Raw genomic sequence first — 26068 nt, forward strand, 5'->3', positions numbered from 1 at the left:
TCATTACCATGAATTGAAATTTGATATGAATGAGGACTGACTGAGAAGAAATTGTGAACTGTGATGAAAAAATGGACTGTTACTGGAGAGTGTTTTGTTTTTGACTCTTCACTTCTGTGTGACCGAAAGCAAGTCTCTTTGTGTCATTGTTCTTCATTTTTATCATTTGTAAACTAAGTGCTCTTAAACCCCAGTACAGGAATTTTGAAAGAACATATTAAACTCTGAGTGACTAATAGTGTGTATTAGCCCATTTGTTAGGTTTTACAGATTCTCAGAGTTTTGAGTCATTGTACCTCATTTTGCAAATCTTTAAAGTGAAATGAAGTGGTTGCTCGTCCTAGGGATTTTCTTATGGTTTTAAGTGTTTGTAAAGTTGAGTCAGATCTTTGGGTGGCAAGTTTCTATAACTTCAAAATAGAAATTACAATTCCTTAAGATGTGCAACCGCAGTTCAAAATGCTGAATGGTAATGGTTGCCAAACTCATGGAAACTAAAATGAAAGAGGCCACTATCAAAGACTAAAAGAATGACACATAAATTGCCTGACTTCAATCAGTTTAGAATTCTAATTCCAGTATGTGATGTAAACTGAGTATGACTCAAAAACTTATTTATACCATCCCACAGTTTCAAGGTAACGGCTCACAACTGCTTGGGTGCACTTCTAATTCTCCCCGAATGAACAAACATGTTTATATTATTTAAATATCTCGGTATTGAAAATAGCGTAAAGGAATACAGTAAAAATATCACAACAAAATTCCATATTGGCTATTTTCTTGAGTAGAGTGCTGTCAGTGGCAACTCAGCAGTCCATAAAAATTGGTAATATTAAACTGTATTTTCTCATTGCCATCTGTAAGATATAAACTACTCACATACCAGTTTAGTTTCCTCATCTGTAAAACAATATGAGACTAAATGAAATTTGAAATTCATATTTTCTCTAAAACGAGATTATGTTTTAAGCTGCTTTTTCAGTGAGTATATGTAAACTGTTGCCAAAAATGATTAATATATAGAGAAAAACTCCATAGTAATGTTAAATGTTAGAGTTGCCTTGCTGAACTAGGCATCTATAAATGATAGCTGGATAAATAGATGTATGAATGAAAAGTTAATTAGGCTAAAGAGTTTCCCATGGGGACTCCTAGCAGAATCCAGATTATAAACCACCTTGAGCAACTCTATTCCAAACTGTCCGGAGTAAAAGGCAAAATATAAGCTATTTTGGAGTAATAACGTTTAAAGCAATAGGTCACTAACCTCTGTTAAGGTTACTTAAAGACCTGATACAGTAGAAAGAGATGCATAAAAAAAATTAACTGAAATTGTAATAGTGGTTATCTCAGGGCCATATGATTCCATGTGACCTTTAGTTTCTTCTTCTTATATGATTTTCAAAATCCTGACAATAAGCACGTTTTATACAGTCAGGACAAAAAGTGAGAAAAAATAAATCTATTTTGGTACAACTAGTGAAAATTTTTAAAATGCTTACAGAAAAGCTATCGTTAATGTTTGCTATAAAATCAAGTTATTTACACATTTTAAAAGTATATTAAAAAGTATTTGCTTTAATGCACACTCTTGCTTCCACTTTATGTCTCTCTACATTAGAAAGCATTGTGGGGGGCAGGCCCTGTGGCCGAGTGGTTAAGTTCGCGCCCTCCTCTTTGGCAGCCCAGGGTTTCGCTGGTTCGGGTCCTGGGCGCAGACATGGTACCACTCGTTAGGCCACGCTGAGGCGGCGTCCCACATGCCACAACTGGAAGGATCCACAACTAAAATATACAACCATGTACTGGGAGGATTTAGGGAGAAAAAGCAGGAAAATAAAGAAGATTGGGAACAGTTGTTAGCTCAGGTGCCAATCTTTAAAAAAAGGAAAAAAAGAAAAGAAAACATTGTTTTTTAGAGGACACCTTTACTTCTACATTATTTTCTCAAACCACTGCTAATTTTCACACACCAAAAATCAATACACAGAGTGAGACAATAAGGTAATGCCTTATTCTTTGTGAAGCAAAGCCATGTTATTGCCATTTTGGTAAAAGAGAATTCATTATTGAGGACAGACCCTTCATATATCTCAGCTATACAGGCCACTAAACTATAGGAGCCACCCACTTTATTCTCAACTTTGTCATGGTTTAAGGAGCCATTTACTGTTCCCTTAGGAGGAATTAAGGAATGGTAGATTCTGCTATTGGTAGTTTCAAACACATGCCTATTTTTTCATAGAGTGTTAATGGGAGAAAAAAACTCAAATGTTAATAAATTCTTGACTAGTATATCTTTACAAAATGAGAAAGCAAGGCAAACTAACCACTATTTTCCTCAGCATTTTTATGTTTTCAGAAAACAGAGTGATCAAAAAGATTCAAGAGAGATAAGAAATGTTTTTTTCTGTTATTTCCATTGAGGGAAATGAACCAGCATATGGTTTGATTGTTGTTTTTGCCTTAATAGTCTCTAGCTCTGTGGAATCACCAAGATTTTGAATGAAACTTGTCTCATGAGAGAAACAGTTTTTGCCGAACACATTTTATTCCAATGCTTTCAATAATTAGGAAATATGTTAAAACCCTAAAGGAAGAAAATTATTATAATAACATAAAATGCTGAAGTTAATCAAAGCATCCCATTTTGTATATTGCAATGCAATCAGTTTTTACATATGTATAATATTTAATAAATCTATTTCTAACAATTGAGTATAGTACAAATCATCATACAATTTATTTTTTAGAAGGGTTCAATGTTTCTGTAGAAAACATGACTCCTTCTATTGGTTATCTAAACAGCCCAGATGTTCTGGATTCTTTGACCAATCCAAAGGATTCCCAATGGAAGACCAAATTGTTCTAACTACAACAATATATCCTTTGGTGGATGGTTTCTTTGAGAATAAACACAGAAGCCCTTAACAAGAAGGTGTAAAATGGCAATGCCACCTTCACTCTGACAATTTTCTCTCGAGAGACATTTTGTAACATTCCGTCTGTGCCTGTCTATTTGTATGACATGTTGAGAAGGGAATTCATAGTAGAGGGAAAGCAAATACTTTTTTCTTCTAGGAGATTTTCTTTGAGACATTGGGGAAGTTTGACACCTTGATATACAATAGCCCTGTCTTCTAAGCTGGTCACCTGAGGCGCATTTTGCTCTTTATTACAGCAATATCTTCCTTCTTTGTCTGGTTTCTCCTTCTTATACTCAATCTTATGAGATCTAAGATGAAGGGGGCCTCATCTGAATACTTTGTGTGCTTGTATGTGTGTTCAAATACTTAATGGTCTGTGTACATCCTACGTCATGGTCTTTAGATGGACCTCTTTCAAACACTGCTCTTATAATCAAAAGGGGAAGTTTTTTCAGTGGTAAAGCTCTGCCTGTTACTAATACCACATTGTACATTTTGAAAATATATGTCAACTTTCCACCAGAGAGAATCATTGTCCTAGTTTTCTGACCTAATTTTTGGAAACTTGGCTTAATTGATACCATAAATCTTTCAAACAAATATTTATTGACAAGGTACATGCTAGTTGCTTTGAAAAGAAAAAAAAGGTAAACAACACATTCTAGCTGAGAAATAAAAACATGAATTTGCCTACCATCACCCGTTACACTCTACATTCACTTTCCCTCTTCTCCACACCAAACTGCTTGCCAAAAACCTTTGCAGGCACTGTTCTACACTGTGCCACACAGTGTCCGATCTCTGTCTCTAAAATCCCCCAACAGAAGCACAAACACGCACATACACAACACCCCGAATGAGTTGCTCACCCTGCCCATGGTTATGATATTTATAGTAAAGCATTTCTTACACTCATATAAAAGGCCTAGCAGAGTGACACTTAAATACACAATAAAAATTAGCTTTTATTATTTCATTTTTAAATATATTCTTGCGTACTTGCCTCTGCAGCTAGACATGAGCTCCTTTAAGTCAAGAAGCATATTTCATCCATCATTTTATCACTAAAACTCAAACACCTGGTTTATTTAAGGCACTTACTAAACAAAAAGAAAGTGAATGAATGAATGAGTGGGGGAAAGCAAAAACTGAATGATAATATCAAAGATGTAAAGCAATGTATGATTGATTTCTAAATGCCAAGTGAATCCAAACTTTCCTAGTTTTGCAAGTCTATACAAGACTATGTTGTCATTGGATTTATGAAACAAAGAACATTTCTAAATCTCTACTACAAAGTTTACCATTTTTCTATAGAATGAAATTTTATTACCAAATTAATGCACTGCATATTAATAATAATACCTCATCACTTGCTTGAATCTCATGACACATTGGCTAGAAAAATGGCTCACAGAGATATTCTTGGAATTTTAGTGTGGGAATGTCCCAAAATCTAGCTTTTTATTAGAAAATTGTGTGTTCTTAATCATGCAGTCATTCATTTATTCAACAAATATTCATTGAGCACCTCCTATGTGTCAGATAGTTTTCAAGGCACTTGAGATAGGTCAATTAAAAATATGAACAAAATAGACAAAATAACCCTTGCCCTGATGGAATTTAAATTTCAGTGGGAGGAGACAGACAATAAACAACAATAAACTTATTAATTAGAAAATTAAATATTATGTTATATAGTGATAAATGCTATAGGAAAGAATAGAGAAAGAAAAGTGGATGCAACTTTCAGCTACAGGTTTGTGACTTGGAATGAGGGGTCAGTGGACCAAATTAAGAGTGTCTTTTAAGCAAAGACTTAAAGAAGGAAAGAGGGAGGCATGTAGAAATGTGGGGGAGGAACATTCCAGTCAGAGAGAACAGCCAGAGCAAAGGTCCTAAGGTAAAGCAATTGTTTATAATGTCGAGCCATAAACAAAACTAAATGATATAATGCAATATGGTAAGTCACCAAAAAAGTTACAGAAAATACACGTTCTAAAGAGACAAATCAGTTTTGGATGGATTTAAAGCTTCATTGAAAGTACAGATCCTAGCCTTGCCTTGAAGGATTGGTAGAGTTTTGATAAATAGAAAAGAGAAGTTCTAGGTTGGTACAGAATTGGGAAAATACATGTCAAATTCAGTTCACATTGGGAGGATGAGTCTGGCTGGAGGTTAATCAGGTGCTTCATTAAAGAAGGGAAGGACCTTGAATGCCTCTTCCATGAGCAATGTAGATCAGCTAACAATTACTTAAGAAAACTCCAAGGTGAGGATGTGTTTTTGGAAGATTAAACTGAAGCCTTTGTACAGATTACTTTAGAATAGCTGTAAATAATAAAATTTTAATCCAAAAGTAATTACCCAAAATACACTTTAATTATAACACTTGCAATAATGTGATCTTCCCATTTGACCTTTATTTTTTAATTTTTTATTTTGAAAAAAAGCTGCAATAGTACAGTAAATTTCCATATATCCTCTTCAACTACATTCACCAATTATTAACATTTTCCCACATTTGCCTTATCTCTCTTTGCCTAGATAGGTAAATAAAAAGATAGGGCTACACTATGTATACAAACACACAACACATTATTGCTAAACCACGTGAGAGTAAATTGTTGACATCATGACTAAATTCTTCAGTGTAAATCTCCTAAAAACAAGGATATTTCCTTACAAAACCAGAGTATAGTCATCAAATTCAGGAAAATTGAAAATGATAGAATACAGTTATCTAATATATAGTCTATATTCACATTTCAAAGATTGTCCCAATAATATCCTTTATACCATATTTCCCATCCAGGATTACACATTGCATTTAGTTGTCAATACTTTTTAGTGTCTTTTAATCTGGCATGGTTCCTTAGCCTGTCTTTGTCTTTCAAGGCATTGACATTTTTGAAGAGTAGAAGATTTTATTTTTTATAGAATGTCCCTCAGTTTGAATTTGCCTGATGTTTCCTCCTTTTTTGGATATTTACCTATTCGTGGCTGGGATACTGCATAAATGATATTGTGCTTTTTTAAGGCATCACATCAGGAGGTAAATGATGTCAGTTTGCCCCATTACTAGTGATGTTAATTTTGGTCACTTCCTTAAGATGATATCCATTTTTCCTTTAATCATGAATAGATAATCAGTGGGGAGTTACTTTAAGACAGTGTGAATATCCTGCCTCATCAATCTTTCATTCAATAATTTTAGCTTCTTTTGATAATTCTTGCCTGAATCAATTATTATCAGGATGGCAGAAAAATAGTGATTTCTGACTTTATCATTCCTTCTACATTTACCAATTGGCATTCTTCTCTAAGGAGAGCTTTCCTTTTTATTAATTTGTTTATAATTGATATGTACTCATGGATTCATGTTTTATTCAATTGCTGTCATTATTCGCTTTAACTTGTCCTTTAATACATACCACTTATGAGTATTCTCTACTTAATAGGAAAAAAGCAAAACAAAACTTAACACCCTTCCTGTCTAGTTGGGAAGAGGAAAAGCACATTCCAATGGTAGGCTGTAGCAAACTGTATAGAGAATGGTCCATTTTTTTCTTCTAGTCTTTTATTTTATTTTTCATTTCATTCAGTTCCAAGGGCTTGTGGGAGCTTAGTCTAAGTAGGCTCTAATGATGGGTCTTAGCCAACAACCATATTTGCATTCTGATTGGCAGTAAGTTAAAATTAATTTGATACTTTGGATGAAAACCTCTTTCCAAAATGGCAAAATAAACTACTGTGAAGGTAATCTTTTGCCCCAGTGGTTGGTGGCACAGATCAAGCTGCTACATTCAGAGACCATTTTCCTTATTATTATTATTATTGTTATTATTATTATTTTGGTATACTCTGCCTTGTTCCGAGAAGCACTTTTGCAAGAGCAAAACTGCTATCTTTACATACTAGTTTATACTCTCCCAAAACATTTTCTTGCTATTATGTGAATAGCAATTCAGCTTCTTAATGTGTTACCAAAAAAAAATTATAACTGCTTCTAAATTGCGTTGATGTATTGTAGAATTGAATTGAATATCTTTGTAGGCTGAGCATAATTATCCTCCTGCCAGGAACAAATAAGTTATACTGCTCCAGAGAAATAAATATGCATATGAATTTATGTGGATGGATAAATCCTTATAAAGTTTAGCTCTTTATAACACAATAAGAGAAGAAGAAATATACTTGGTGAGGCTAATGAATAAACTGGGATCATTATATTGTCTATCATGCATTTCCCCCACAAACTTGCATTTTACTGCGTATAAATCAGGGCAGAGCATTTCAAAGGACTTTACATAATGAATGAGGCAATTTTAGGATGAACTCTATAAGAATAAGCCACCTAAAATCTTCAGTTATACTTTAAATGAGATTATATATATAAATAGAGAGAGAGACAAAATGAAAAGTCCAAGAGAGGAGTTCAAAAACACATATAAACTTTGATTTAACTTTGTTAACATCTTTCCCTCTTCAAAGATATCTAGCAGAAAAAGTTTGCAAACAATACCAGGTACAGGCCAATAAAAAAAAAATAGGATCCCAAAATACACTAGGTAATTGCAGCAAGATGAGTGTAAACCAAATGCATTTATTATTTTCAATGTAATCGAATATACTAAGAGATGGCATGTGCTTTATTTTAATTAGCTGTTTCTTTTAAAGTGTTACTTGGTCCAACTGTCTTGATAAGAAAAAATTGTAGTCATTGCTCAAAATGCTTGTAGCAAATCTAGTTTTAAATTGAAGCAATTTATTCCAAAAGCAGTCTACTACTGCAGCAATAATCAATGTATTTTCCCTTAGCCCATACTGAAGCTTTCCAAGGACTATTGTTAATTGTCTGTAACTAAATGACTGCTGGTGCCCTTAAATGTAACTCTTTGGCACTTGTTCATTTGTTGTGTTTAACCAAATACCAGTTTCCCTTAGGTTTTGCCTAGCGATTTTGCTTTACAATTTTCAATATTCAGTCTCAGTTTCTTAAAGGGGACAGAGTCTGTCATTTTAACAAAATAACATAAAGGCTAAACAGATTTTAAAAGGTCTGCACTTTCTCTTTCCATCCTCTGATGTTGAAGTGTGCTGAAATGGAATCTTTTTGCTTTTTAAATGCTGCCACTCCAGGCAACTTGAACTTGAGCTGAAAAGCAGATCCCATTTCAGAGAGAAAATGCCATTTGCTGGGGCAACACCATTCACATTGTAATGTAAAGATAAAATACAGCAGTGGGCCCAAATCATTTCTTTGAACTGTAACAGAATTTAACCCCTAGTAATTTTGTCCTGACCCAATGTGTAAGTAATAATGGGTAGCACTCATATTAATGAATGTATCCAGCTTGGAGCAAAAGAATGTGGAAACTAAATCTAATACCCTGTTTTCTTTGGGAGAGTTTACACATGCTGTATAAACCAATGTGAATAACAAATCAAATGGAGAAATTTTTAACCTGTACACATTTATAATATGAAGGCATGTAAATTATTCTTGCATAAAAATAATGTAGTAACTGAAGAGAAGGCATTCGTGTGTGTAGTGTGGGGAAAGATACATTTCTTTTCTGACTTCCAAGACATTCTAAGAACACCATGCTTCCGCATGTAATACTCCAGAAGTATCTGGGGAAAAGCTGAGATACTCTCAGGATCCCAGGATGTTAGCTCCTTGTAAATGCTGTTTCTTCGGACCAGTTTTTGGTGTCCCTATTATTAGTAAATGACTATCATATGGCTCAGAAGACTTCTTCTTGCTTATTGCTCATATTCTAGGTATATATAACTTTTCATATGTTTGTATCTTAAAGGAGGTATTCATGTGACGCAAGATCATTTCTGTAATTGCTAAGCTACATCAACCCTGCTCTCTTTTTCTCATTACATTTCAGACGATATGATTGATTGGCCTAGTAAATAGTGTATTCAAGGTAGTATATATAATTTTTTGAGTGACTCATGTCATCTAGCAATGGGAAAAATTCACATTTGAGCAATTACTTTTGAAAAAATAATGACTTACTTTCATATAATTTTTCTCTAATTTATACATATTCAATTTTTAAAAGTTAAAAAAATGTGTATAAAGACCAGTATTTAAATACTATCTGAAGAAAATGAGAATCCTGCTTATTGATTTAATAAGATTACGTTTCAGGCACAGTTTTTGATTGTTTCAAAAGCTATTCAACTAGGTAGGGGCGTGTAAGGCATGCTGGATGCCCAGGCCCGGTGCCATGCCTCCAGAAGCGAAGAGTGTGCTTGGGGTAACATAGAAGAACCATTACACGCCTGGGAAGTTTTCTACAGCAGAGCAGTTGTCCTGCCTCCCAGCTTTCTTTATAGCTTCTCCCCACATAGGCCTTGAGTTAGAACTTATAATGGCTGTTTTTTAAAAATCAAATTTTTTTAAAAAATTGGAGTATGATTAACATAAGGTAAAATGCATAGATCTTAAGTGTTCAGCTCAATGAGTTTCGACAAATGATATACTCGTGTATCCACACCTGAAAAAATACATAACATTTCTTTTACCCCAGAAAATTCCCTCTTGTCCCCTTCCACTAAATTTTCCTGTCACCCATCCCCAAAGCATCTATTTTGCAATTTCTATCACTATGTTTTATTTTGGCCTGATCTTGGACTTCCTTTAAATAGAATTATACAGACAGTATTACTTTGTCTAGCTTCCTTCACCTAACGTAATTTTGTGAGATTCACCCATGTGTCAGTAGTTGATTCTTTTTACTGCCGAATATATTCTATCATATGGACACACAACAGCTTATTCATTATCTCCTGTTAATGAACATTTGGGTTGTTTCCAGTTGTGGCTACTATGACTAAGACTAAATATTCTTGTACAAGCCTCCATGTGGACATCTGCTTATGTTTCCTTTGGGTGAACACTTAGGAGTGTAATTGTTAGCCATACAGTAGATTCATATTTAACTTTATTAGAAACTACCCTAAATTTTCTAATATAGTAGTACTGTTGGACACTTCCACTAGCAATGTTTGAGAGTGTGAGTTAAGCATTCTTCATTATTTTTCCATTTCTTTTCTCACACGAGAAATTTTAGAATGATGAATACCAAGTGTTTAATGCATTAAATTAGAAAACAGAATGAATCTTCAAAGAAACCATAGTCCAAATGCTCATCTCTCCCATCATATCCAGTATAATTTAAATGAGGTTTTTCTGGTGTATAAACTTATGCCTCTGGGCATAAGTTAGAGTTTTATGCAGGCTTCTAAGTGTGGTGGAGTATAACTCATACCATGAGAGAACAAGACTCACGGCACCCCACAGAATTATCTACCCCCCTATCCTTTCTGCTCACAAAGTAGTGGAAAAACATTACACTGAAGAGAATTTTATATTTTGTTCCTGGTAGTTTTGTAGTGCTATCTTGTATAGTCCCTCATAAGAGTCAGCAGATAAAGCTGTCTGATATTTGTAAATACAACATATAAAAATTTCCTGGAGGTTCTTTTCAATACTTCACAATTCATATTAATTTACTTAGACTCTAAAAGATTTAATAACTCTCTTTATTTTTCTTTCTTAAATTCATAAAGTCCAATCACTTTTAATAAGATTTTCTTCTATTTCCCATTTAATTTTAATAAGAGCAGAAAAATACACTTGATTAAACAGTAGTTATATGTGTTTTTTATTAAACTGTTGAATTAGAAATGAAGGGCTAGATAATGAGAAATATGGCTGAGTTCCTTTCTGTAATTATCACAGGAAAAGGGACATCACATGCAAACACACACAAACACAAAATGTCCTTGTGAGAAAATGATAGCCACGCTTTTCATATTATTTATCACTGGTACTACATTGTACCCATGATGATTTCACCTTCTTTGCAAGATCTCAGGAGTGATCTTGTAACAGAAGAGTAATTGTCATGGCAAAACCACAGATTATTTTAAAGTTCTCAGTCTAAGCCTACATTGACTATGTTATAAAATTAGCTAACCCATTGGTGGATTTCAAATTACGGAATCAAAAATACCATTATTTTAGAGCCATAATTTCAAGAATATTCATCTTTAATGGTGATTAAGGAAACTAGTACTTTTCGAGGTAGTTGTCAACTGCAGGGAACAATAGCTCCCCACCAATAACAGTGTTTGGACTATGATGATCAAGGACAACATGTATACACAAGCACTTAGTTAAAGTGAGTTTCAAAATCTGTGCATTCTGGCTTAATGTTTAAATACCGATAACCTTGATTTTGTTACAATGTCCATGAGCTGTAAAGGAGAAAATAGAAGCAAATATTTTATCCCCAAAATAGCTTGATAATTTTTTCATGTAATATAGACATTCAATAGGAAAAAGAGAACTTGTATACAGTGAGTGGCAAGAAAATTCCTCCTTTGGATAGAATGTAGTAACATGCCTAGTGAAAGGGAAACAAAGAAAAAGAAAAATAATTTAGAGTAGCTAAGTGAAAGGAAAATAATACCAACATATTCTGCTGTGACATCCGCTAGGGAGCCTATTTCTTAAGCCCAAGTAAGCATTTAGCCTCCAAGACTGTGGTAGGCCACATTGGCACCACTCTGTTCAGAAACCTATAGGACAGGAGTCATGGTTCTTGGCAGAAGCCAGCGGACAGCATTCACCAGGTAGTCCACTCAACCTTCTATGCTCTTCAGGCATACTTCCCCTCAGGAACTGCGCAGTTTGACCCCTCACCTTCCCTCTGCCCCAACCCCCAGGTGACAGCTCAGGTGAGAAGGATCAAGATTCACAATGGGTGAGTGCAAAAGCCATCCTAGCTTAAAAGCTTCATATCCACAGGAACCAATATTTCTTTATCAATCCGATAAGCATAACTTGCAGGATTCCCACAAGGGATATATTTATAAATAAGAGTTGCTGCACTCAGGCAAGCCCAAAATTATAGTTTCCAATCAGGTGTTTATAATTCTTTCAGTCCAAATGCAATCTACCAACATAGGTTCACTTTTACCATAAGCAATGTTGCTTAGCAACATAGTTACCACATACCACCTTATCTGGTTACCAAGGAAACAGAGCTAAAAAGTTATCAAAAGGTCAAATTCTCATGCAGGAAGCGAAAGGTTGTGTTAATCCATTACCCACATCTGGTCTCATCCACAAAACTGTGAAATCAAGTTAAATTTATGATTTTGTATATGAATATGGTATAATTCCCTCCTGCGATTTTCTTTTCTAGAGCTAATGTACACAGTTGAACTTGCTGGAGGGCTTGGTGCTATCCTTTTGCTGCTTGTTTGTTTGGTGACCATCTACAAGTGTTACAAGATAGAAATCATGCTCTTCTACAGGAATCATTTTGGGGCTGAAGAGCTGGATGGAGGTAAGATAAGTTCCCTCTTTTAGTGTACTTTCTGAATATTCTTATTTGCTTCCTGCCTTTGTTTTATTGACGGGAAAGAAAAGTTACCTGTATAACCAATGGCAGCAGATCTTATAATCTTTCAATGTTCAGTTTGTAAATCTATCTTTTATATGGAACTATATGTGTGATGCTTTGGAGGCAATAGGTATTTTTCTCTAAAAATTGTAAAGCAACACCTACCTTTTTAACATTCGTATTCCAAACAGCACTTGTGAATTACAAACACTGATTGCAATGCTATCAGAGTGTTCATTTTCTCTTACCTTGTAATCAGTACTGAAAGCCCAGCTTTACTTTCCTATAGGTAAGGAGTGTCTCTTTTAATTGTGTTCCCTGGCCCAGTAGTTTGAAATGAATCTCAATTTGTTCCTAGTGTAGACTGATCAGTTATAATAAACCGTACCAAGTATTTTAGAATTCATCCCGCAGTCTTTTCAATCCTGTTTATTTAGCTATATTTAGACAGGCTAATTTTTACTCCAAGTGTGGACCAATAGATAGGAAAGTGCACAAGTACATTGTTTTCATAATAATGAATAATATTTTTACTCCAATTGGACAAGTAAATAATATTTTCATAGAAATTTTGATTATTATTTGTCTCTGGTCAGTCATGAATATGTGTACAATTTAAGAGGAACTTGAGGTCCTTAAAATTGAGTTCCCTAAACCACCCATTAAAGGACTTAAGTTTTTTTCCTTTTTTGGTCATTTGAAAGTTATTCATACATAAGATAAATGTGCACTATAGGAAGCATATGTAAACTGACAATGAATGGTGCAGATGGTAAAGGTTTCTCGAGCATATTTATAAACTAATTTTTTTCATTGACTGTCAGTTTGCATTAAATAGTAGAAAGAAAAATGAAGCAGTTGCCCATGTTACCACATTTCCAGGGTCCTCTGGAATAAATCCACAAGTAGAACTGCAGGTTGTCAGACTTATGTGAAGAGGAGCAGTTTGTTTAGCATCCTTAACACTCCTCTCTGTTTAACCTTTCTTCTCTTCTCATTAGGGTGAAGTTTGTGCTGCAGCAACTTTTTTTTTAACTTTTAAGTGCTTACTTGCCTATTTGTTCTTTGTTTCTAACTTTCCTGCCTGTTGATACAAATTATTAAAATTTTTTGCTACTGCTTCAAAGAAATGTGAGAAAATAGCCAATGTCAGAGCTATCGTTGAAAGAGTGCCAAGCAAAGTGCCAGGCATTCTTAAAATCATTCTTGTTAATAAGCCTCAAAAAATTCTGAGATCAATGTTATAATCTCCATTTTACTGATAAGGCAATTGAGGCTCCCAGAGGTTAAATAACTTATGGAAGAAGATAACGCAAGTATTACTATAAGTGGCCAAGATGGGACGTGAAAATAGGTCTCTTTTCAAAGCCTTTATTTTATTGAACACTGAGTCTCTATTATTTTTTACCTTTTAAAAATTTATATGTTCAGTATACTCTAAAGATCTGCTGTTGTTTGCACAATGAGCACAGTAGAAGATATTTGCAAAAGCAGATTACATAAACAGGTCTCACTTTATCTGTTAACCCTATTTTGAATGTTTATTTTGTGTTATGAATGATATGATTTTACCCAATTTGACGTGTTCTGAATAGCAGAACATGGTTTAGATGCCTCTGCAGCTTAGTCACATCCCCTTAGATCCTTCCACGTGCTATCATAGTTGGATAATTATCTACTCTTCCAGTGCTGGAAAATTTCACTGACGTCATAAAATCCCCATTCTTAACTCTTCCACAAGTCCTTTCTTCTTTGAAAGAAGAGAGAACTGTTAAGAAGAGCCCCCATGTTCTTGACTTGGCTTTAAAAAAAATGTACTTTGGAAGTCAAAGCTGAGCAATGTCTTCTTTATTCTTGGCCACCACATACCTCCCCTGAAAGGGGAATACATAAAATATTCTTAGAGGTAAGGAAAGACAGAGTGTGAAGAAGAACAGGGAAAGAAAGTTTAGCGAATATTTTGAAATAATGTGTTACTATTTGTGATATGATAACAGATTCATTAGCCATTTATTGAATATTTATTAAATGACAAATGCTTTGTTGATTACGTTATTGATACTCAGAGAATCACACAACTAGAAAGACATAATTTAAAACCAGGTCTAAAGGACTCCAAATCCCAAGAATTTCAGCCATCATATCAGAGTGGGAGATGGAGTATTTGGCGTCAGGGACATATGTACCCAGTTCCTTTCAAGTCATTACAATCGGCATTACCCAACTATATTGGTTCTATATCAGAAGCGTTCTATTTTTCCAAGATAGAACATATTGATGCTTTGCTCTCTTGGTTTTTTCACATCACTCCTCTGTTGCATAACCTTACATTTTATTGTTTTCCCTGGACTCAGGTCTTAGCACTTCTCTTCTAATTCTGCAACACTCACCTTTTTGGATCATATTTACAACCCTATCTTCAATTGCATTTATGCACAAATAACTCCTAAATCTAAAAGTCCTTCTCCAAGTTCTCTTGTTTTAGTATCATTTTTTCTAGTAACCTATTGGTTATTTCCACTGTTATAGGTCCCAAACCCAGCTTTTAAATCCCTCACCTCCTACACTCATTCCATGTCATCCTCCATTTTCCATCTCAATTCTTTGTAACATCCTTTACCTCCTTTGCTTCACTTTCTTCTCACCTGCCACTTCCAATTACTCATCATGATCAGTTAATTGTACCTCTTGAAAATAGACTTTTTCCTCACTCTTAATTGCAATTGCCTCATTCGAGCCCCCTACACCAGCTTCTTGGCCTCATTCTCTATTCCTCCATTTTATCCTCCATAATGAGCCAGACTTCTCTTTCTAAGTACAAATTTACTGTGATTCTCTGAAAAACAGCATACCTCTGTGTTACCTTCCAGAGCAAGTCCAGGCTTCTTAGCTAAGAAAGCACTTGCTGTCAAAGGGCCCAACTTACATTTGCAGCCTTGCCACGCCCGTGGAATCTGACTATGCAGAGTTCTAGTTGGAATGAGATGCTGGCCTTTGGACAAACACAGCTGTTGAGAACTAACCTAAGGCAATGCAGTCCTGCATGATTCTCAGGTCTTTTTGGGTAAATGAGGTAACTATAATGGTTAGGGGTAGGAGAAGGTTAACTCCCCCACCTTGATTCCATAGTATAATGAAAGAAAACTTGGACAAATTCTATTTCATATACACTTATTAACAAACAAGGATGTAACCCATCCTATAAACTTGAAGAAGTTCCAGTTCTCTGTCATATGAATGTGTGTGTGTGTATGTTCCCCAAAAACTTTACAACAAAGTTTTCCCTGAGGCAAAGGTGACAATATTCCAGTGGCAGTATTAAGCTAACCATCTAATGACATCTAAGAATATTCTTTATCAAAACACAGGCCTGTTTTGGAATCAAACTTGGAACAGTTTCCCTTAGGGGGCAGGCCACTGGCCCCACTAGATACTTGTAGGAGTGGGATTCATCTCTAAATTATGTGAAGTAATCCATATATCTTGAATAGCATTGATTTCACCATGGAGGGTCCATTTCCAAGATCCATTATACTTAGTAAAAAGCCACTATGAAACTTGATGTCTAACATCCGTGGTGCTAATTACTGAAGCATCTACTTTTGATCAGAAATAAAGATGGTTGAAGTACTTGTAGTGGCTGCCTCTGGAGTGTTGCTTTATTCTAATTAAATGCTAGCTGGCCATCCTGATGAAGGCACCCTACTGTCTCTAGAGCAGAACTTATACTGACACACTGTCCCATCATCTTTGCTGGAATAGTTACAAAGAAAATACAGTTATCGTAACAACATCAGACTCCTTTGCTCCTCCATGCCTCTGCCTGGGGTTTCCTGTCCCCTTTTGTCTAAAAGCTTGTGTAAAGATAGTCATTCCTTCTTCCTTCTTGTCTCTCCTCCCTCCCTTCTCTCTTTTTCTCTCTTTCTCTCGCTCATACACAGTTCATATTTTCCCCTTAACTTACAAAAATTTCTCTCGTAATCCCAAGGTCTAGTTATTTTCTCCTTACTCTTTACTAAAATGGCACTTCAGACACATCATTATTATAGCCCTTTTCACTTTGAGTAATGAGCGCTTACTAGTGAATGCTTACTACTTGTAGAGCATTGTGGATTCAAGATTCCTTATCTCATTTATTTCTTTCTGTGAAAGGAAGGCCCAAAGACAAAGTCATGATGAAAAGAATTGTTACTTCCAAAATTTTGCAAAGATGTCTACATTTTAGAACTGGCTCTTCAAATAAAATATATGACAGATATTTAAAGAAAAACAAGGTCGTAAAGTTATAGGTGATCTATTAATAGGAGAAAACAGCAAACAGCAGCTCTCTTACATGATTATCATATTGGTAGATGTCGGTAAGGTACTGCATAAGTTTTCTTTAGGGAGTAACTTATGGGAATAGGCTTAAGGCTTCATTTTGCGGGGAGGATCTAGGGCTAGACAGGGTGAGCGTATGTTTGTTTTTCTCAGAGTGCAAACTGTTTTGTTTTCATCACTCTGACTATAGGGTATGAGGGGCAAGCTAACTCATAATGATGGCAGAGCAAGCTTATAAGAACACTATAATTGCTAATACGATTCCTATTTTAAAAATGAAGAAAGAGATCTCTGGTTCTACTTTAAGATCTATTACAGGTATTGGAAAAAAATGAGTTAGAGCAAAGTTTTATAATCTCCAACCTCCACCTTTGGAAAATGTGAACATCTGCTCCATTTCAGGCATACGAAACAAATTGGTATGTATGCAATCTTAGGTCATAGAATTTATTTTTCTTTCTCCTTCAATTACAAGGTTATTGACTATTAAGATTTTCAGGAATTATTGTCCTCGTGTCCATCAGTGAAACACAGTACTTCTGTAAATCATTTAGAAACCCTATAGAACTTGTTTTTGGTTTTGTTTTGGAGGGTTTTTTTGGTGGTGGTGATTAGATAATTTGCATGCACATGAACAATCTGGAACATGTTTTTGAGTTCCAGAAGGAGAGACCTGTAGTTGATTTTGGCATACAACTTGCCTAGTCATAAGCTGTTAAGTGGTAAGAATCAAGCCTTCTTATCCCAAATCCTGTGCTCCTTATACCACTTTGCTCATTCTTACCCTCTTAAGATCTCAAACATCTATGCTGTCCACTGACCTCTTAAGAATGGGAGGGAAGGAAATTAATATCTATTAAATGCCTCCTTTGGACCAGGCATTTTGCTGCATGGTAGGGGCTCATTTAATTCTAGACCTCTTCTTTAAGAAGGTGCTATTCTATAGATCAGGAAACATAGTCTTAAATGAGTAAAATAAAAATTAATGGCAGTCAAGATTTGAGTTTAGCTGCTGATTTTTTCTTCACTATATCACACCATGTATGTTTTAATTAGTGCCACATTTTGGTGTTTGAGACTTTATTGATTTAAATAGACCAGAAAAGTACCAAATAACAAAACATGTAAACTACAACAATATTGTAAAAATTTCAAAGTGTAAAACTTAAGCAGCTTTATTATTATTATTATTATTTTTTGCTGAGGAAGGTTTGCCTTGAGCTAACATCTGTTGCCAAGCTTCCTCTTTTTGCTTGAGGAAGATTCGCCCTGAGCTAACATTTGTGCCAATCTTCCTGTATTTTGTATGTGGGTTGCTGCCACAGCATAGCACCGATGAGTAGTGTAGGTCTATGCCTGGGAACCAAACCCGGGCTGTGGAAGTGGAGCACGCCAAACTTAACCACCAGGCCATGAGGCCAGCCCCTCAAGCAGCTTTATTTTAGAATACCAATTGCCAAGTGTTGCCATGACAAAATTGAAATAAAAAGTGAAATTTATTTAAAAAATCACATCAATAATCATAAAACCTATATATTAAGATTATATACCTAATGTTTATTTATTCAAAGGTATATCATCTATTTCTACAGAGTTTTTTATTGAAAAATTATATCTTGGAAATGTGAGGAAATATATGAAGGCAAATCTGAGACACAAGAAAGAAATGTGGCTTAAATTTTTAAAAAACATTTATTCAAATTATATCAATGCTAATTTTTTAATGATCATGTGTTTCTGTGCTAATATGCCACATGCAAACATAGAAAATCACCTTTTAAGGTGAAATGCACAATTCATCAAGTCCTCCTCCAGTCTCATTTTGGTAACCCATTTGCTGAATGATGGCCTCTGTCACTAGTCACTCTCACGTATGTGACATAAATATTTGAGAATAATAAAAAATAAATGGTCAGCTGCCAATAACATCTGACAACTATTCAATAGGCATTTAAAGGTTAAAAACTCCCAAAGACCTGAACGTCAATCTCAAGCCATTTATATTGACAGTAAATCTTTTCCTAGCCCAGATCCAATATAATCACCACTTTCATCTTGAAAAGGGAGTCTTCAGTCTACATTTTCTTAAAAGTTATGTTGTTCTAAAAAAATCCATGGATCCTTTGGCTTCTCAATACTTCTAAAGAACATTGACTAATATCCCCTCATATGTCAAAGAGAAAAATATTTATCATTTTTCATTCCTGATACACAGTTCCATATTTTCCCCCCTCATCAAGATTCCTTAAAAATATTTTAAATTCGTATTTTTATTTCTTAACTCTAGAGTCCAAACTTCTTTTCCCCTACTCAAATGTATTTTTTAATTAAAATATAGTAGTTAATTCAGTCAATTGAAGGAGAAGGTTCTTCTAGACCAGTTGTTTGACTTCAAGTAACAAAACAACTAGTTGATTGGATCTTGGGGTTTTTTTTTTGTTTTTCATTTTTCCACCCAGCTTTATTAAGATATAATTGACATATAAAATTGTGTAAGTTTAGGATGTACAACATGATGATTTGATACATGTATATATTGAGAAATAATTATCACAATAAGGTTATTTTACCCATCCATCACCTCACATAACTACTATTATTTTTGTAGTAAGAACATTTAAGATCTACTCTCTCAGCAACTTTCAAGTATGTAATACATTATTGTTAACTATAATCAACATGCTGTACATTAGATCCCCAGAACTTATTCATCTTATAGCTGGAAGTTTATATGCTCTGACCAACATCTCTCCCTTTCCCCCACCCCCTAGTCCCTGGCAACCACCATTCTACTCTATTTCTATGAGTTCAGCTTTTTTGATTCTACATATAAGTGAGATCATATAATATTTATCTATCTCTGTCTGACCTCAAGGTCCATCCAAGTTGTCACAAAATACAGGATTTCCTTCATTTTTGTGGCTGAATAATATTCCATTTTGTGTGTATGTGTGTGTGTGTGTGTGTGTGTGTGTGTGTGTGTGTGTGTGTATGTGTGTACACCACATTTTCTTTATCCAGTCATCTGTCTATGGACACTTAGATTGTTTCCATGTCTTGGCTATTTTGAATAATGCTGCAATGAGCATTGGGGTACAGATATCTCTTAGAGATAGTAATTTTATTTCCTTCAGACATCTACCCAGATGTGGGATTGCTGGATCATATGCTAGTTCTATTTTTAATTCTTGAAGAACCTCCATTCTATTTTCCATAGTGACTTCACTAATTTACATTCCCACCAACAGTGAACAAGGGTTTTTTCTTTTCTCCACATCCTCACCAACACTTATCTTTTGTTTTTTTAATAATAGCCATTCTAAGGTATGAGATGATAGCTCATTGCAGTTTTGATTTACATTTCCCTGTTGATTAGTGATGTTGAACATCTTTTCACGTACCTATCCATCATTGGTATGTCTTCTCTGGAAAAATGTCTATTTAGGTCCTGAATTATTTTAATTGAATAATCTTTTTGCTATTGAGTTGTATGAGTTCCTTATATATTTTGGATATTAACCTTCCCCTTATCTGATATATGATTTGCAAATATTTTCTCCCATTCCATAGGTCGCCTCTTCATTTTGTTGACTGTTTCTCTTGCTGTGCAGGTGCTTTTTAGTTTACTGTAGTCCTACTTGTTTATTTTTTATTTTGTTCCTTGTGCTTTTTATGTTATGTCCGAAAAATTGTTGCCAAGACCAATGTCATGGAGCTTTTTCCCTAAGTTTTTTTCCCCTATTATCTCTCTTGTCTCTATTTCATTTATTTCAATTCTAATCTTTGTTATTTCTTTTCTTCTACTAACTTTGGCCTTAGATTGTTCATCTTTTTCTAATTTCTTGAAGTATAAAGTTAGATTGTTTATTTAATATCATTCTTTTCTCTTAACATAGGCATTTATCACTATAAATTTTCCTCTTAGAACTGCTTTTGCTGCATCCCATAAGTTTTGGTATGTTGTATTTCCTTTTTCATTTGTCTCAAGATACTTTCTGGTTTCCCTTTTACTTTCTCCTTTGACTCATCAATCGTTCAAGAATGTGTTGTTTAGTTTCCATGTATTTGTGAATTTTTTCCATTTTCATCCAGTTATTGATTTCTAGTTTCATATAATTGTGGTCAGAAAAGATATTTGGTATGATTTCAGTCTTCATAAATTTGTTAAGGCTTGTTTTGTGGCCAAACATATGATCTATCCTGAAGAATGTTCATGTGCACTTGAGAAGAACATGTATTTTGCCAATTTTGTGTGGGTATTCTGTACGTCTTTTAGGTCCATTTGGTCTATAGAGTTATTCAGGTCCACTCTTTTCTTATTAATTTTCTATCTTGATAGTCTGTCCAATATTGAAGGCCACTACTATTATTATATTACTATCTACTTTTTCTTCAGTTTTTTTTTTACCATTTACGTTAAATATTTAGATTCTATGATATTGAGTGCATATAAATTTACAATTGTTAGATCCTCTTGATGAATTGAGCCCTTTATCACAATTTAGTGACCTTCTTTGTCTCTTGTGACCCACACTGAAAATCGATTTAATCTGATATAAATATAACCACTCTTTTAGTTACCATTTGCATGGAATATCTTTTTCATTCTTTCACTTTCAGCCTATTTGTGTCCTTAAATTTAAAATGAGTCTCTTGTAGGAAGCATATAATTGGATCTTATTTTTTTTTATCCATTCAACCACTTTTTATATTTCGATTGGAGAATTTAGTCTATTTACATTTAAAGTAATTATTTTTGGATAAAGACTTACTATTGTCATTTTGTTAATTGTTTTCTGAGTGTTTTTTAGTTCCTTGTTCCCTTTCTTTCTCTCTTGCTGTCTTGCTTTGTGATTTTATCCACATGCTTTAATTCCTTTCTTTTTATTTTTGTGTATCTACTAGAGGTTTTTTCTTTGTGGTTACCATGAAAATTACTTAAAACATCATATAGATATAGCAGTCTATTTTAAGTTGATGACAACTTACCTTCAACTGCATACAAAAACTCTAGACTTTTACTTTCTTCCCTGTATTTTATGCTATTTCTCTCCTACTTTACATCTTTTTATATTGTGTATCTATTAATAAATTATTGTAGCTATAGTTATTTTTAATATTTTTTTGAACTTCTATACTAGAGATAAAAGTGATTTACACATCACCAGTACAGTATTAGGGTATTCTGAATTTAACTGTATGTTTACCTTTACCATTCAGTTTCATATTTTTATATGTTTTCATGTTGTTACTTAGTGTCTTTTCATTTCAACTTGAAGAATTTTCTTCAGCATTTCATTTAAGGCAGGTCTAGTGGTGATGAACTCCTTTAGCTTTAGGTTGTCTGGGAATTTTTTTATCACTCCCTGATTTCTGAAGGACAGTTTTTCTGAATATAGTGTTCTTGGTTGGCATTTTTTTCTTTCATCACTTTGAGCATTTCATCCCATTCTCTCCTGGCTTGCAAGATGTCTGTGGAGAAATCCACTGATAGACTTTTGGGTCTTCCCTTGTGTGTGATGAGTCATTTTTATCTTGCTGTTTTCAAAATTTTCTCTTTGTCTTTGACTTTTAACCTTTTGATTATAACGTGTCTCAGAGTAATCTTCTTTGGTTTCATCTTTCTTGGGGTCCTTTCAGCTTCCCATACCTGGAAGCCCATCTCACTCCCAAGATTTGAGGAGTTTTCAGCTATCATTTCTTGAAATAAGCTCTCTGCCCCCTTCTCTCTTTCTTTTTCTGGAACTCCCATGATGTGAACGTTAGTGTGCTGGATGATGTCCCATAATTCACATAGGCTTATTTCATTTTTTTTTTCTTTTTGTTCCTCTGTCAAATTTCAAATGATCTGTCTTTAAGTTCTCTAATTCTTTCTCTACATGATGAAATTTGTTGTTGAAGCTGTCTATTGATTTTTTTACTTCTATCATTATATTCTTCCACTCCAGGATTTATGTTTGATTCTTTGTTATTATTTCTATTTCTTTATTAACTTCACATTTTGTTCATGCATTGTTTTCCTGATTTTGTTAAATTGTCTATCTGTGTTCTTCTGCATTCCATTGAGTTTCTGTAAGATGATTATTTTGAATTCTTTGTCAGAAAAATTGTAGATCTCCATTTCTTTGGGGTTGGTTGCTAGAGCTTTTTAAGTTTCCTTTGGTGATGTCATCTTTGCCTTATTCTTCTTGATCGATGTACCCTTGCACTCATGTCTGTGCATTTGAAGGTGCAAACACCTCTTCTAGTCTTTACAGACTGATTTAGCAGATAAAGTTCTTCTCCTGTCTTTTCTCCAAGCCAATGGGATTACCTCCAGAATTGGTCATGTGGGTTGGAGCCAGTTTTTAGGCTGTTGCTGGGTCTGCGGTGAGGTCCATGTTTGCCAGGCTTGTTACCAGGGACTCAGGCAGGCAAGAATCCTTTCTAATCCCTGGATGGATGGGACTTCCTCTAGTACCTTATTCAGTAGGATAGTGCTTAGACAATGTCTGCTTCAGGGTCCACAGTTGGGTCCTCAATCAGCAGGCCTATTACCAGGTGTGTGGATGGGTGTGGCTCCCACCAGGTCCCTGGGAGGGCTCCTGCCTGGTCCCTGGATGAGTGTCTGAGTGGACAGGACTGGCTCTGGACCATGGCTGAAGATACATGCAAGGGATGTCTTATTTGACTATCTTGCTGACCTCACTCCTGTTTTTCATTTTTTGTGGGACGTGGCAGTTAGAATCTCTTGAAAGTCACGGAAAGAGTAAATCGATGACTATTATTGAGTTTATTACGATTATTACAACAAGTGTGTATACCAGCTATTTTCCATCTCTGCTGTGAACAGAATTATACTTGAGAGTTTAAATTACAGAAAATAAAATTTAGAGAGTAAAGTTCAGAATAAGAAATATACTCTTGTACTACCCTGTTATGACTAACTACTTTTAAGCTGTTTATAAACTTAAGTTGAATTTAAAATATCACAAACCTATCCTTTAAAAATCCGAGCATAATTTTGGTTTTTCTCTGGTTATGAAATTGTCAATTTTTCATTTTCTTCAGTCACATGAAGCTCTTACATATTAAGATTAGCTAATATATGTTCTTATAGATATTTAAAAACCAATATAAGAGATATTACCCAAAGTTCATATTCAGCTGATAATTGAGGAAAAAGGAAGAAACCTTAGAATCCATATGATTTCGAGTCAGAAAACATTGCTGAATTTAGTATGGTTATCTGGCATGGTGTTTTCAGTCTGATTACTTTCAAGTCAGGGGTTTACTTCTGGTGGTAAATAAATGCCTACCCCATTACTGCACTGACATAAACTCTGGGGGAAAGAGAGGAATTAAATATCAATCAGGTATCCCACTGATTTGAGGATGCTGCTGCAGATGTTCACAAGGGGATTTTTAGCCGCATTTACTACCAGGATAATCTCATGTGACCTATTCCTTTTTATCTGAGAGATATTATCTTAAATGCTACAAATTCGTCCAGATGACATAAAGAGATAGAAAACTGACTGAGGCCATAGCACAGATTCCTGGGGTTCATTTAAGCTTAATATGGTTACCATATATATTAGTCTAGGCAAAAATCTATCCCCTTTTTTATGAAAGTGTGGATCTTCAGCTATTTTATTTAGAGTACATACCCTATAATTATAGTGACCACTTATCATTGAGTTGAGGCTGCAGTGTTTAGGTTTTGTGGTGCTCTGGTCAATTACCTGGTAGCCGACTGCAGTCTTTCATGCCTTTGAGACTTCTGGATGCCTGTACCCTGTTGTAGAGCAGAGTTCCTCAAAGTGTGGTCCCTGGACCAGCAGCAGCATCACCTGAGAGCTTGCTATAAATGCAAATTCTTAGGACATATTCTAGACCTACTGAATGAAAACCTTTGCCCAGCAGTCTATATTTTAATAAGCCCTCCAGATTTTTGTCATTCAAGCTCAAGTCTGAAAGTCACTTTCCAGAGGAATTTATGGGGACTCTTAAGGTCTTCCTTTGAGTCACAGTGAGCAACTATAATTCAAGACTGTTCCAAAGGAACCTCGCTAAACTCTGACCCCACAGACCCTAGTAATTCCTTGAGGAGTCCAGGAAGCATGGAGTGTGTTTTACCAAAGCCATCTCTCCTAGGAAGTGATCCAGGTCTTGATAAAATCTCTACATTGGCTGTAAGATGTAAATCATGTGATGCCCAAATGAAAGGCTATTCATTCACTTCATCAACAGATATGTTTGAGCATCTACTAAGTCCTAGTCACATATCTGAGTCAAGGATCTTATAGTCAAAGAAAGAAGATAAGATATGAGCACAATAATATAATACATGGAAAAAGAGATCACCTCCAACTCAGAGACTCAAATTCGAAGGAAGCCAACTGCAGATTTAGCTGCTGGTTTTTTGATAATGGGTAGCCATAAATATTTTTCAAGCTACCATAAACATAATCAGTGGTGACGTTTGGAAAGATAAATTTTGTGACTCTGTGTGGAATGGGCCAAAAGGAGAAGGACGTAGAGAGGGAAGACCCACTAAAATATAATTATAACAGCTGAGAAATGAGTAAGACCTGACCTAGTATGGAAATAGAATCCAAAGGATTTTTAGTAATGAATGCCTATGAGACTATTGGTAATGAAAAGGGTAAGTGGTACATGCATCTGAAGTTTGGAGACTAAAGAAGTAGGATTATTATGTTACTAAAATTAAAGTGAAATAAGAGGTGAGAGCTTGAGATGGGAAGCTTGTTATACTGTGAGCATGTTGAATGTGAGCATGTGTCTCACATCCAAATGAAGGGGTCTAGGTTACAGGTAGGATTCGGGGACTGTTGGTAGTTCATGAGAAAGAAAGCAAGATTGGACATCTAAATTAGGGAGACATCCACACAGAAGTGATCATTGATGTTTTAGGAGGAAAGGAGATTTTTGAGGGAAGATAGGCTGAGAGAAAAGAAGCAGACCACAGAAAACATCTTGAGAAATGGCAGCATTTATGGGTTAGAAAAAAGATGTTCATGGAAGAGGCAGGGGACCCAGAAACAGACAGTGTCATGTAAGCAAAAGTGATATCCAGCTGGAACTTACCAGTGCTGGTGGACCAGTTGTTTACATCTCTTCTGAGTCATAAGTGCTCTGTTCATATCAGCATTCAGATTGATCTGGTTTTCAAATATTTTTAAGCCTAGAGAAGACAAAAGGCAAAGAATGAGAATCTAGTTGTTATACATCCAAGATGTGGGCAAACTTCAACACTTTATAGTACTTTTGTGGCAAACTGGAAGAGAGCAACCTCTCAGAAAGAAAATAGTATATGCATGAAATAATTCTACAATCTGCAGTCTGGTTTAGGGAGTTCTCCCTTTGGCCCATGACCCT

General features: G+C 35.0%; 1 protein-coding gene across 1 annotated transcript in view; it reads left to right on the forward strand.

The window, feature by feature from the left end:
* IL1RAPL1 (interleukin 1 receptor accessory protein like 1) overlaps nt 1-26068 on the forward strand; it is a 1275105-nt gene that overhangs the window by 1245332 nt on the left and 3705 nt on the right. Inside the window, exon 9 of the mRNA XM_023633890.2 lies at nt 12167-12310. Coding sequence (XP_023489658.1) covers nt 12167-12310 — 144 coding nt within the window. The remainder of the gene's footprint in view (nt 1-12166; nt 12311-26068) is intronic.

Source organism: Equus caballus, chromosome X (genome assembly GCF_041296265.1).
Source record: "Equus caballus isolate H_3958 breed thoroughbred chromosome X, TB-T2T, whole genome shotgun sequence".
NCBI classification, from domain to species: Eukaryota; Metazoa; Chordata; class Mammalia; order Perissodactyla; family Equidae; genus Equus; species Equus caballus.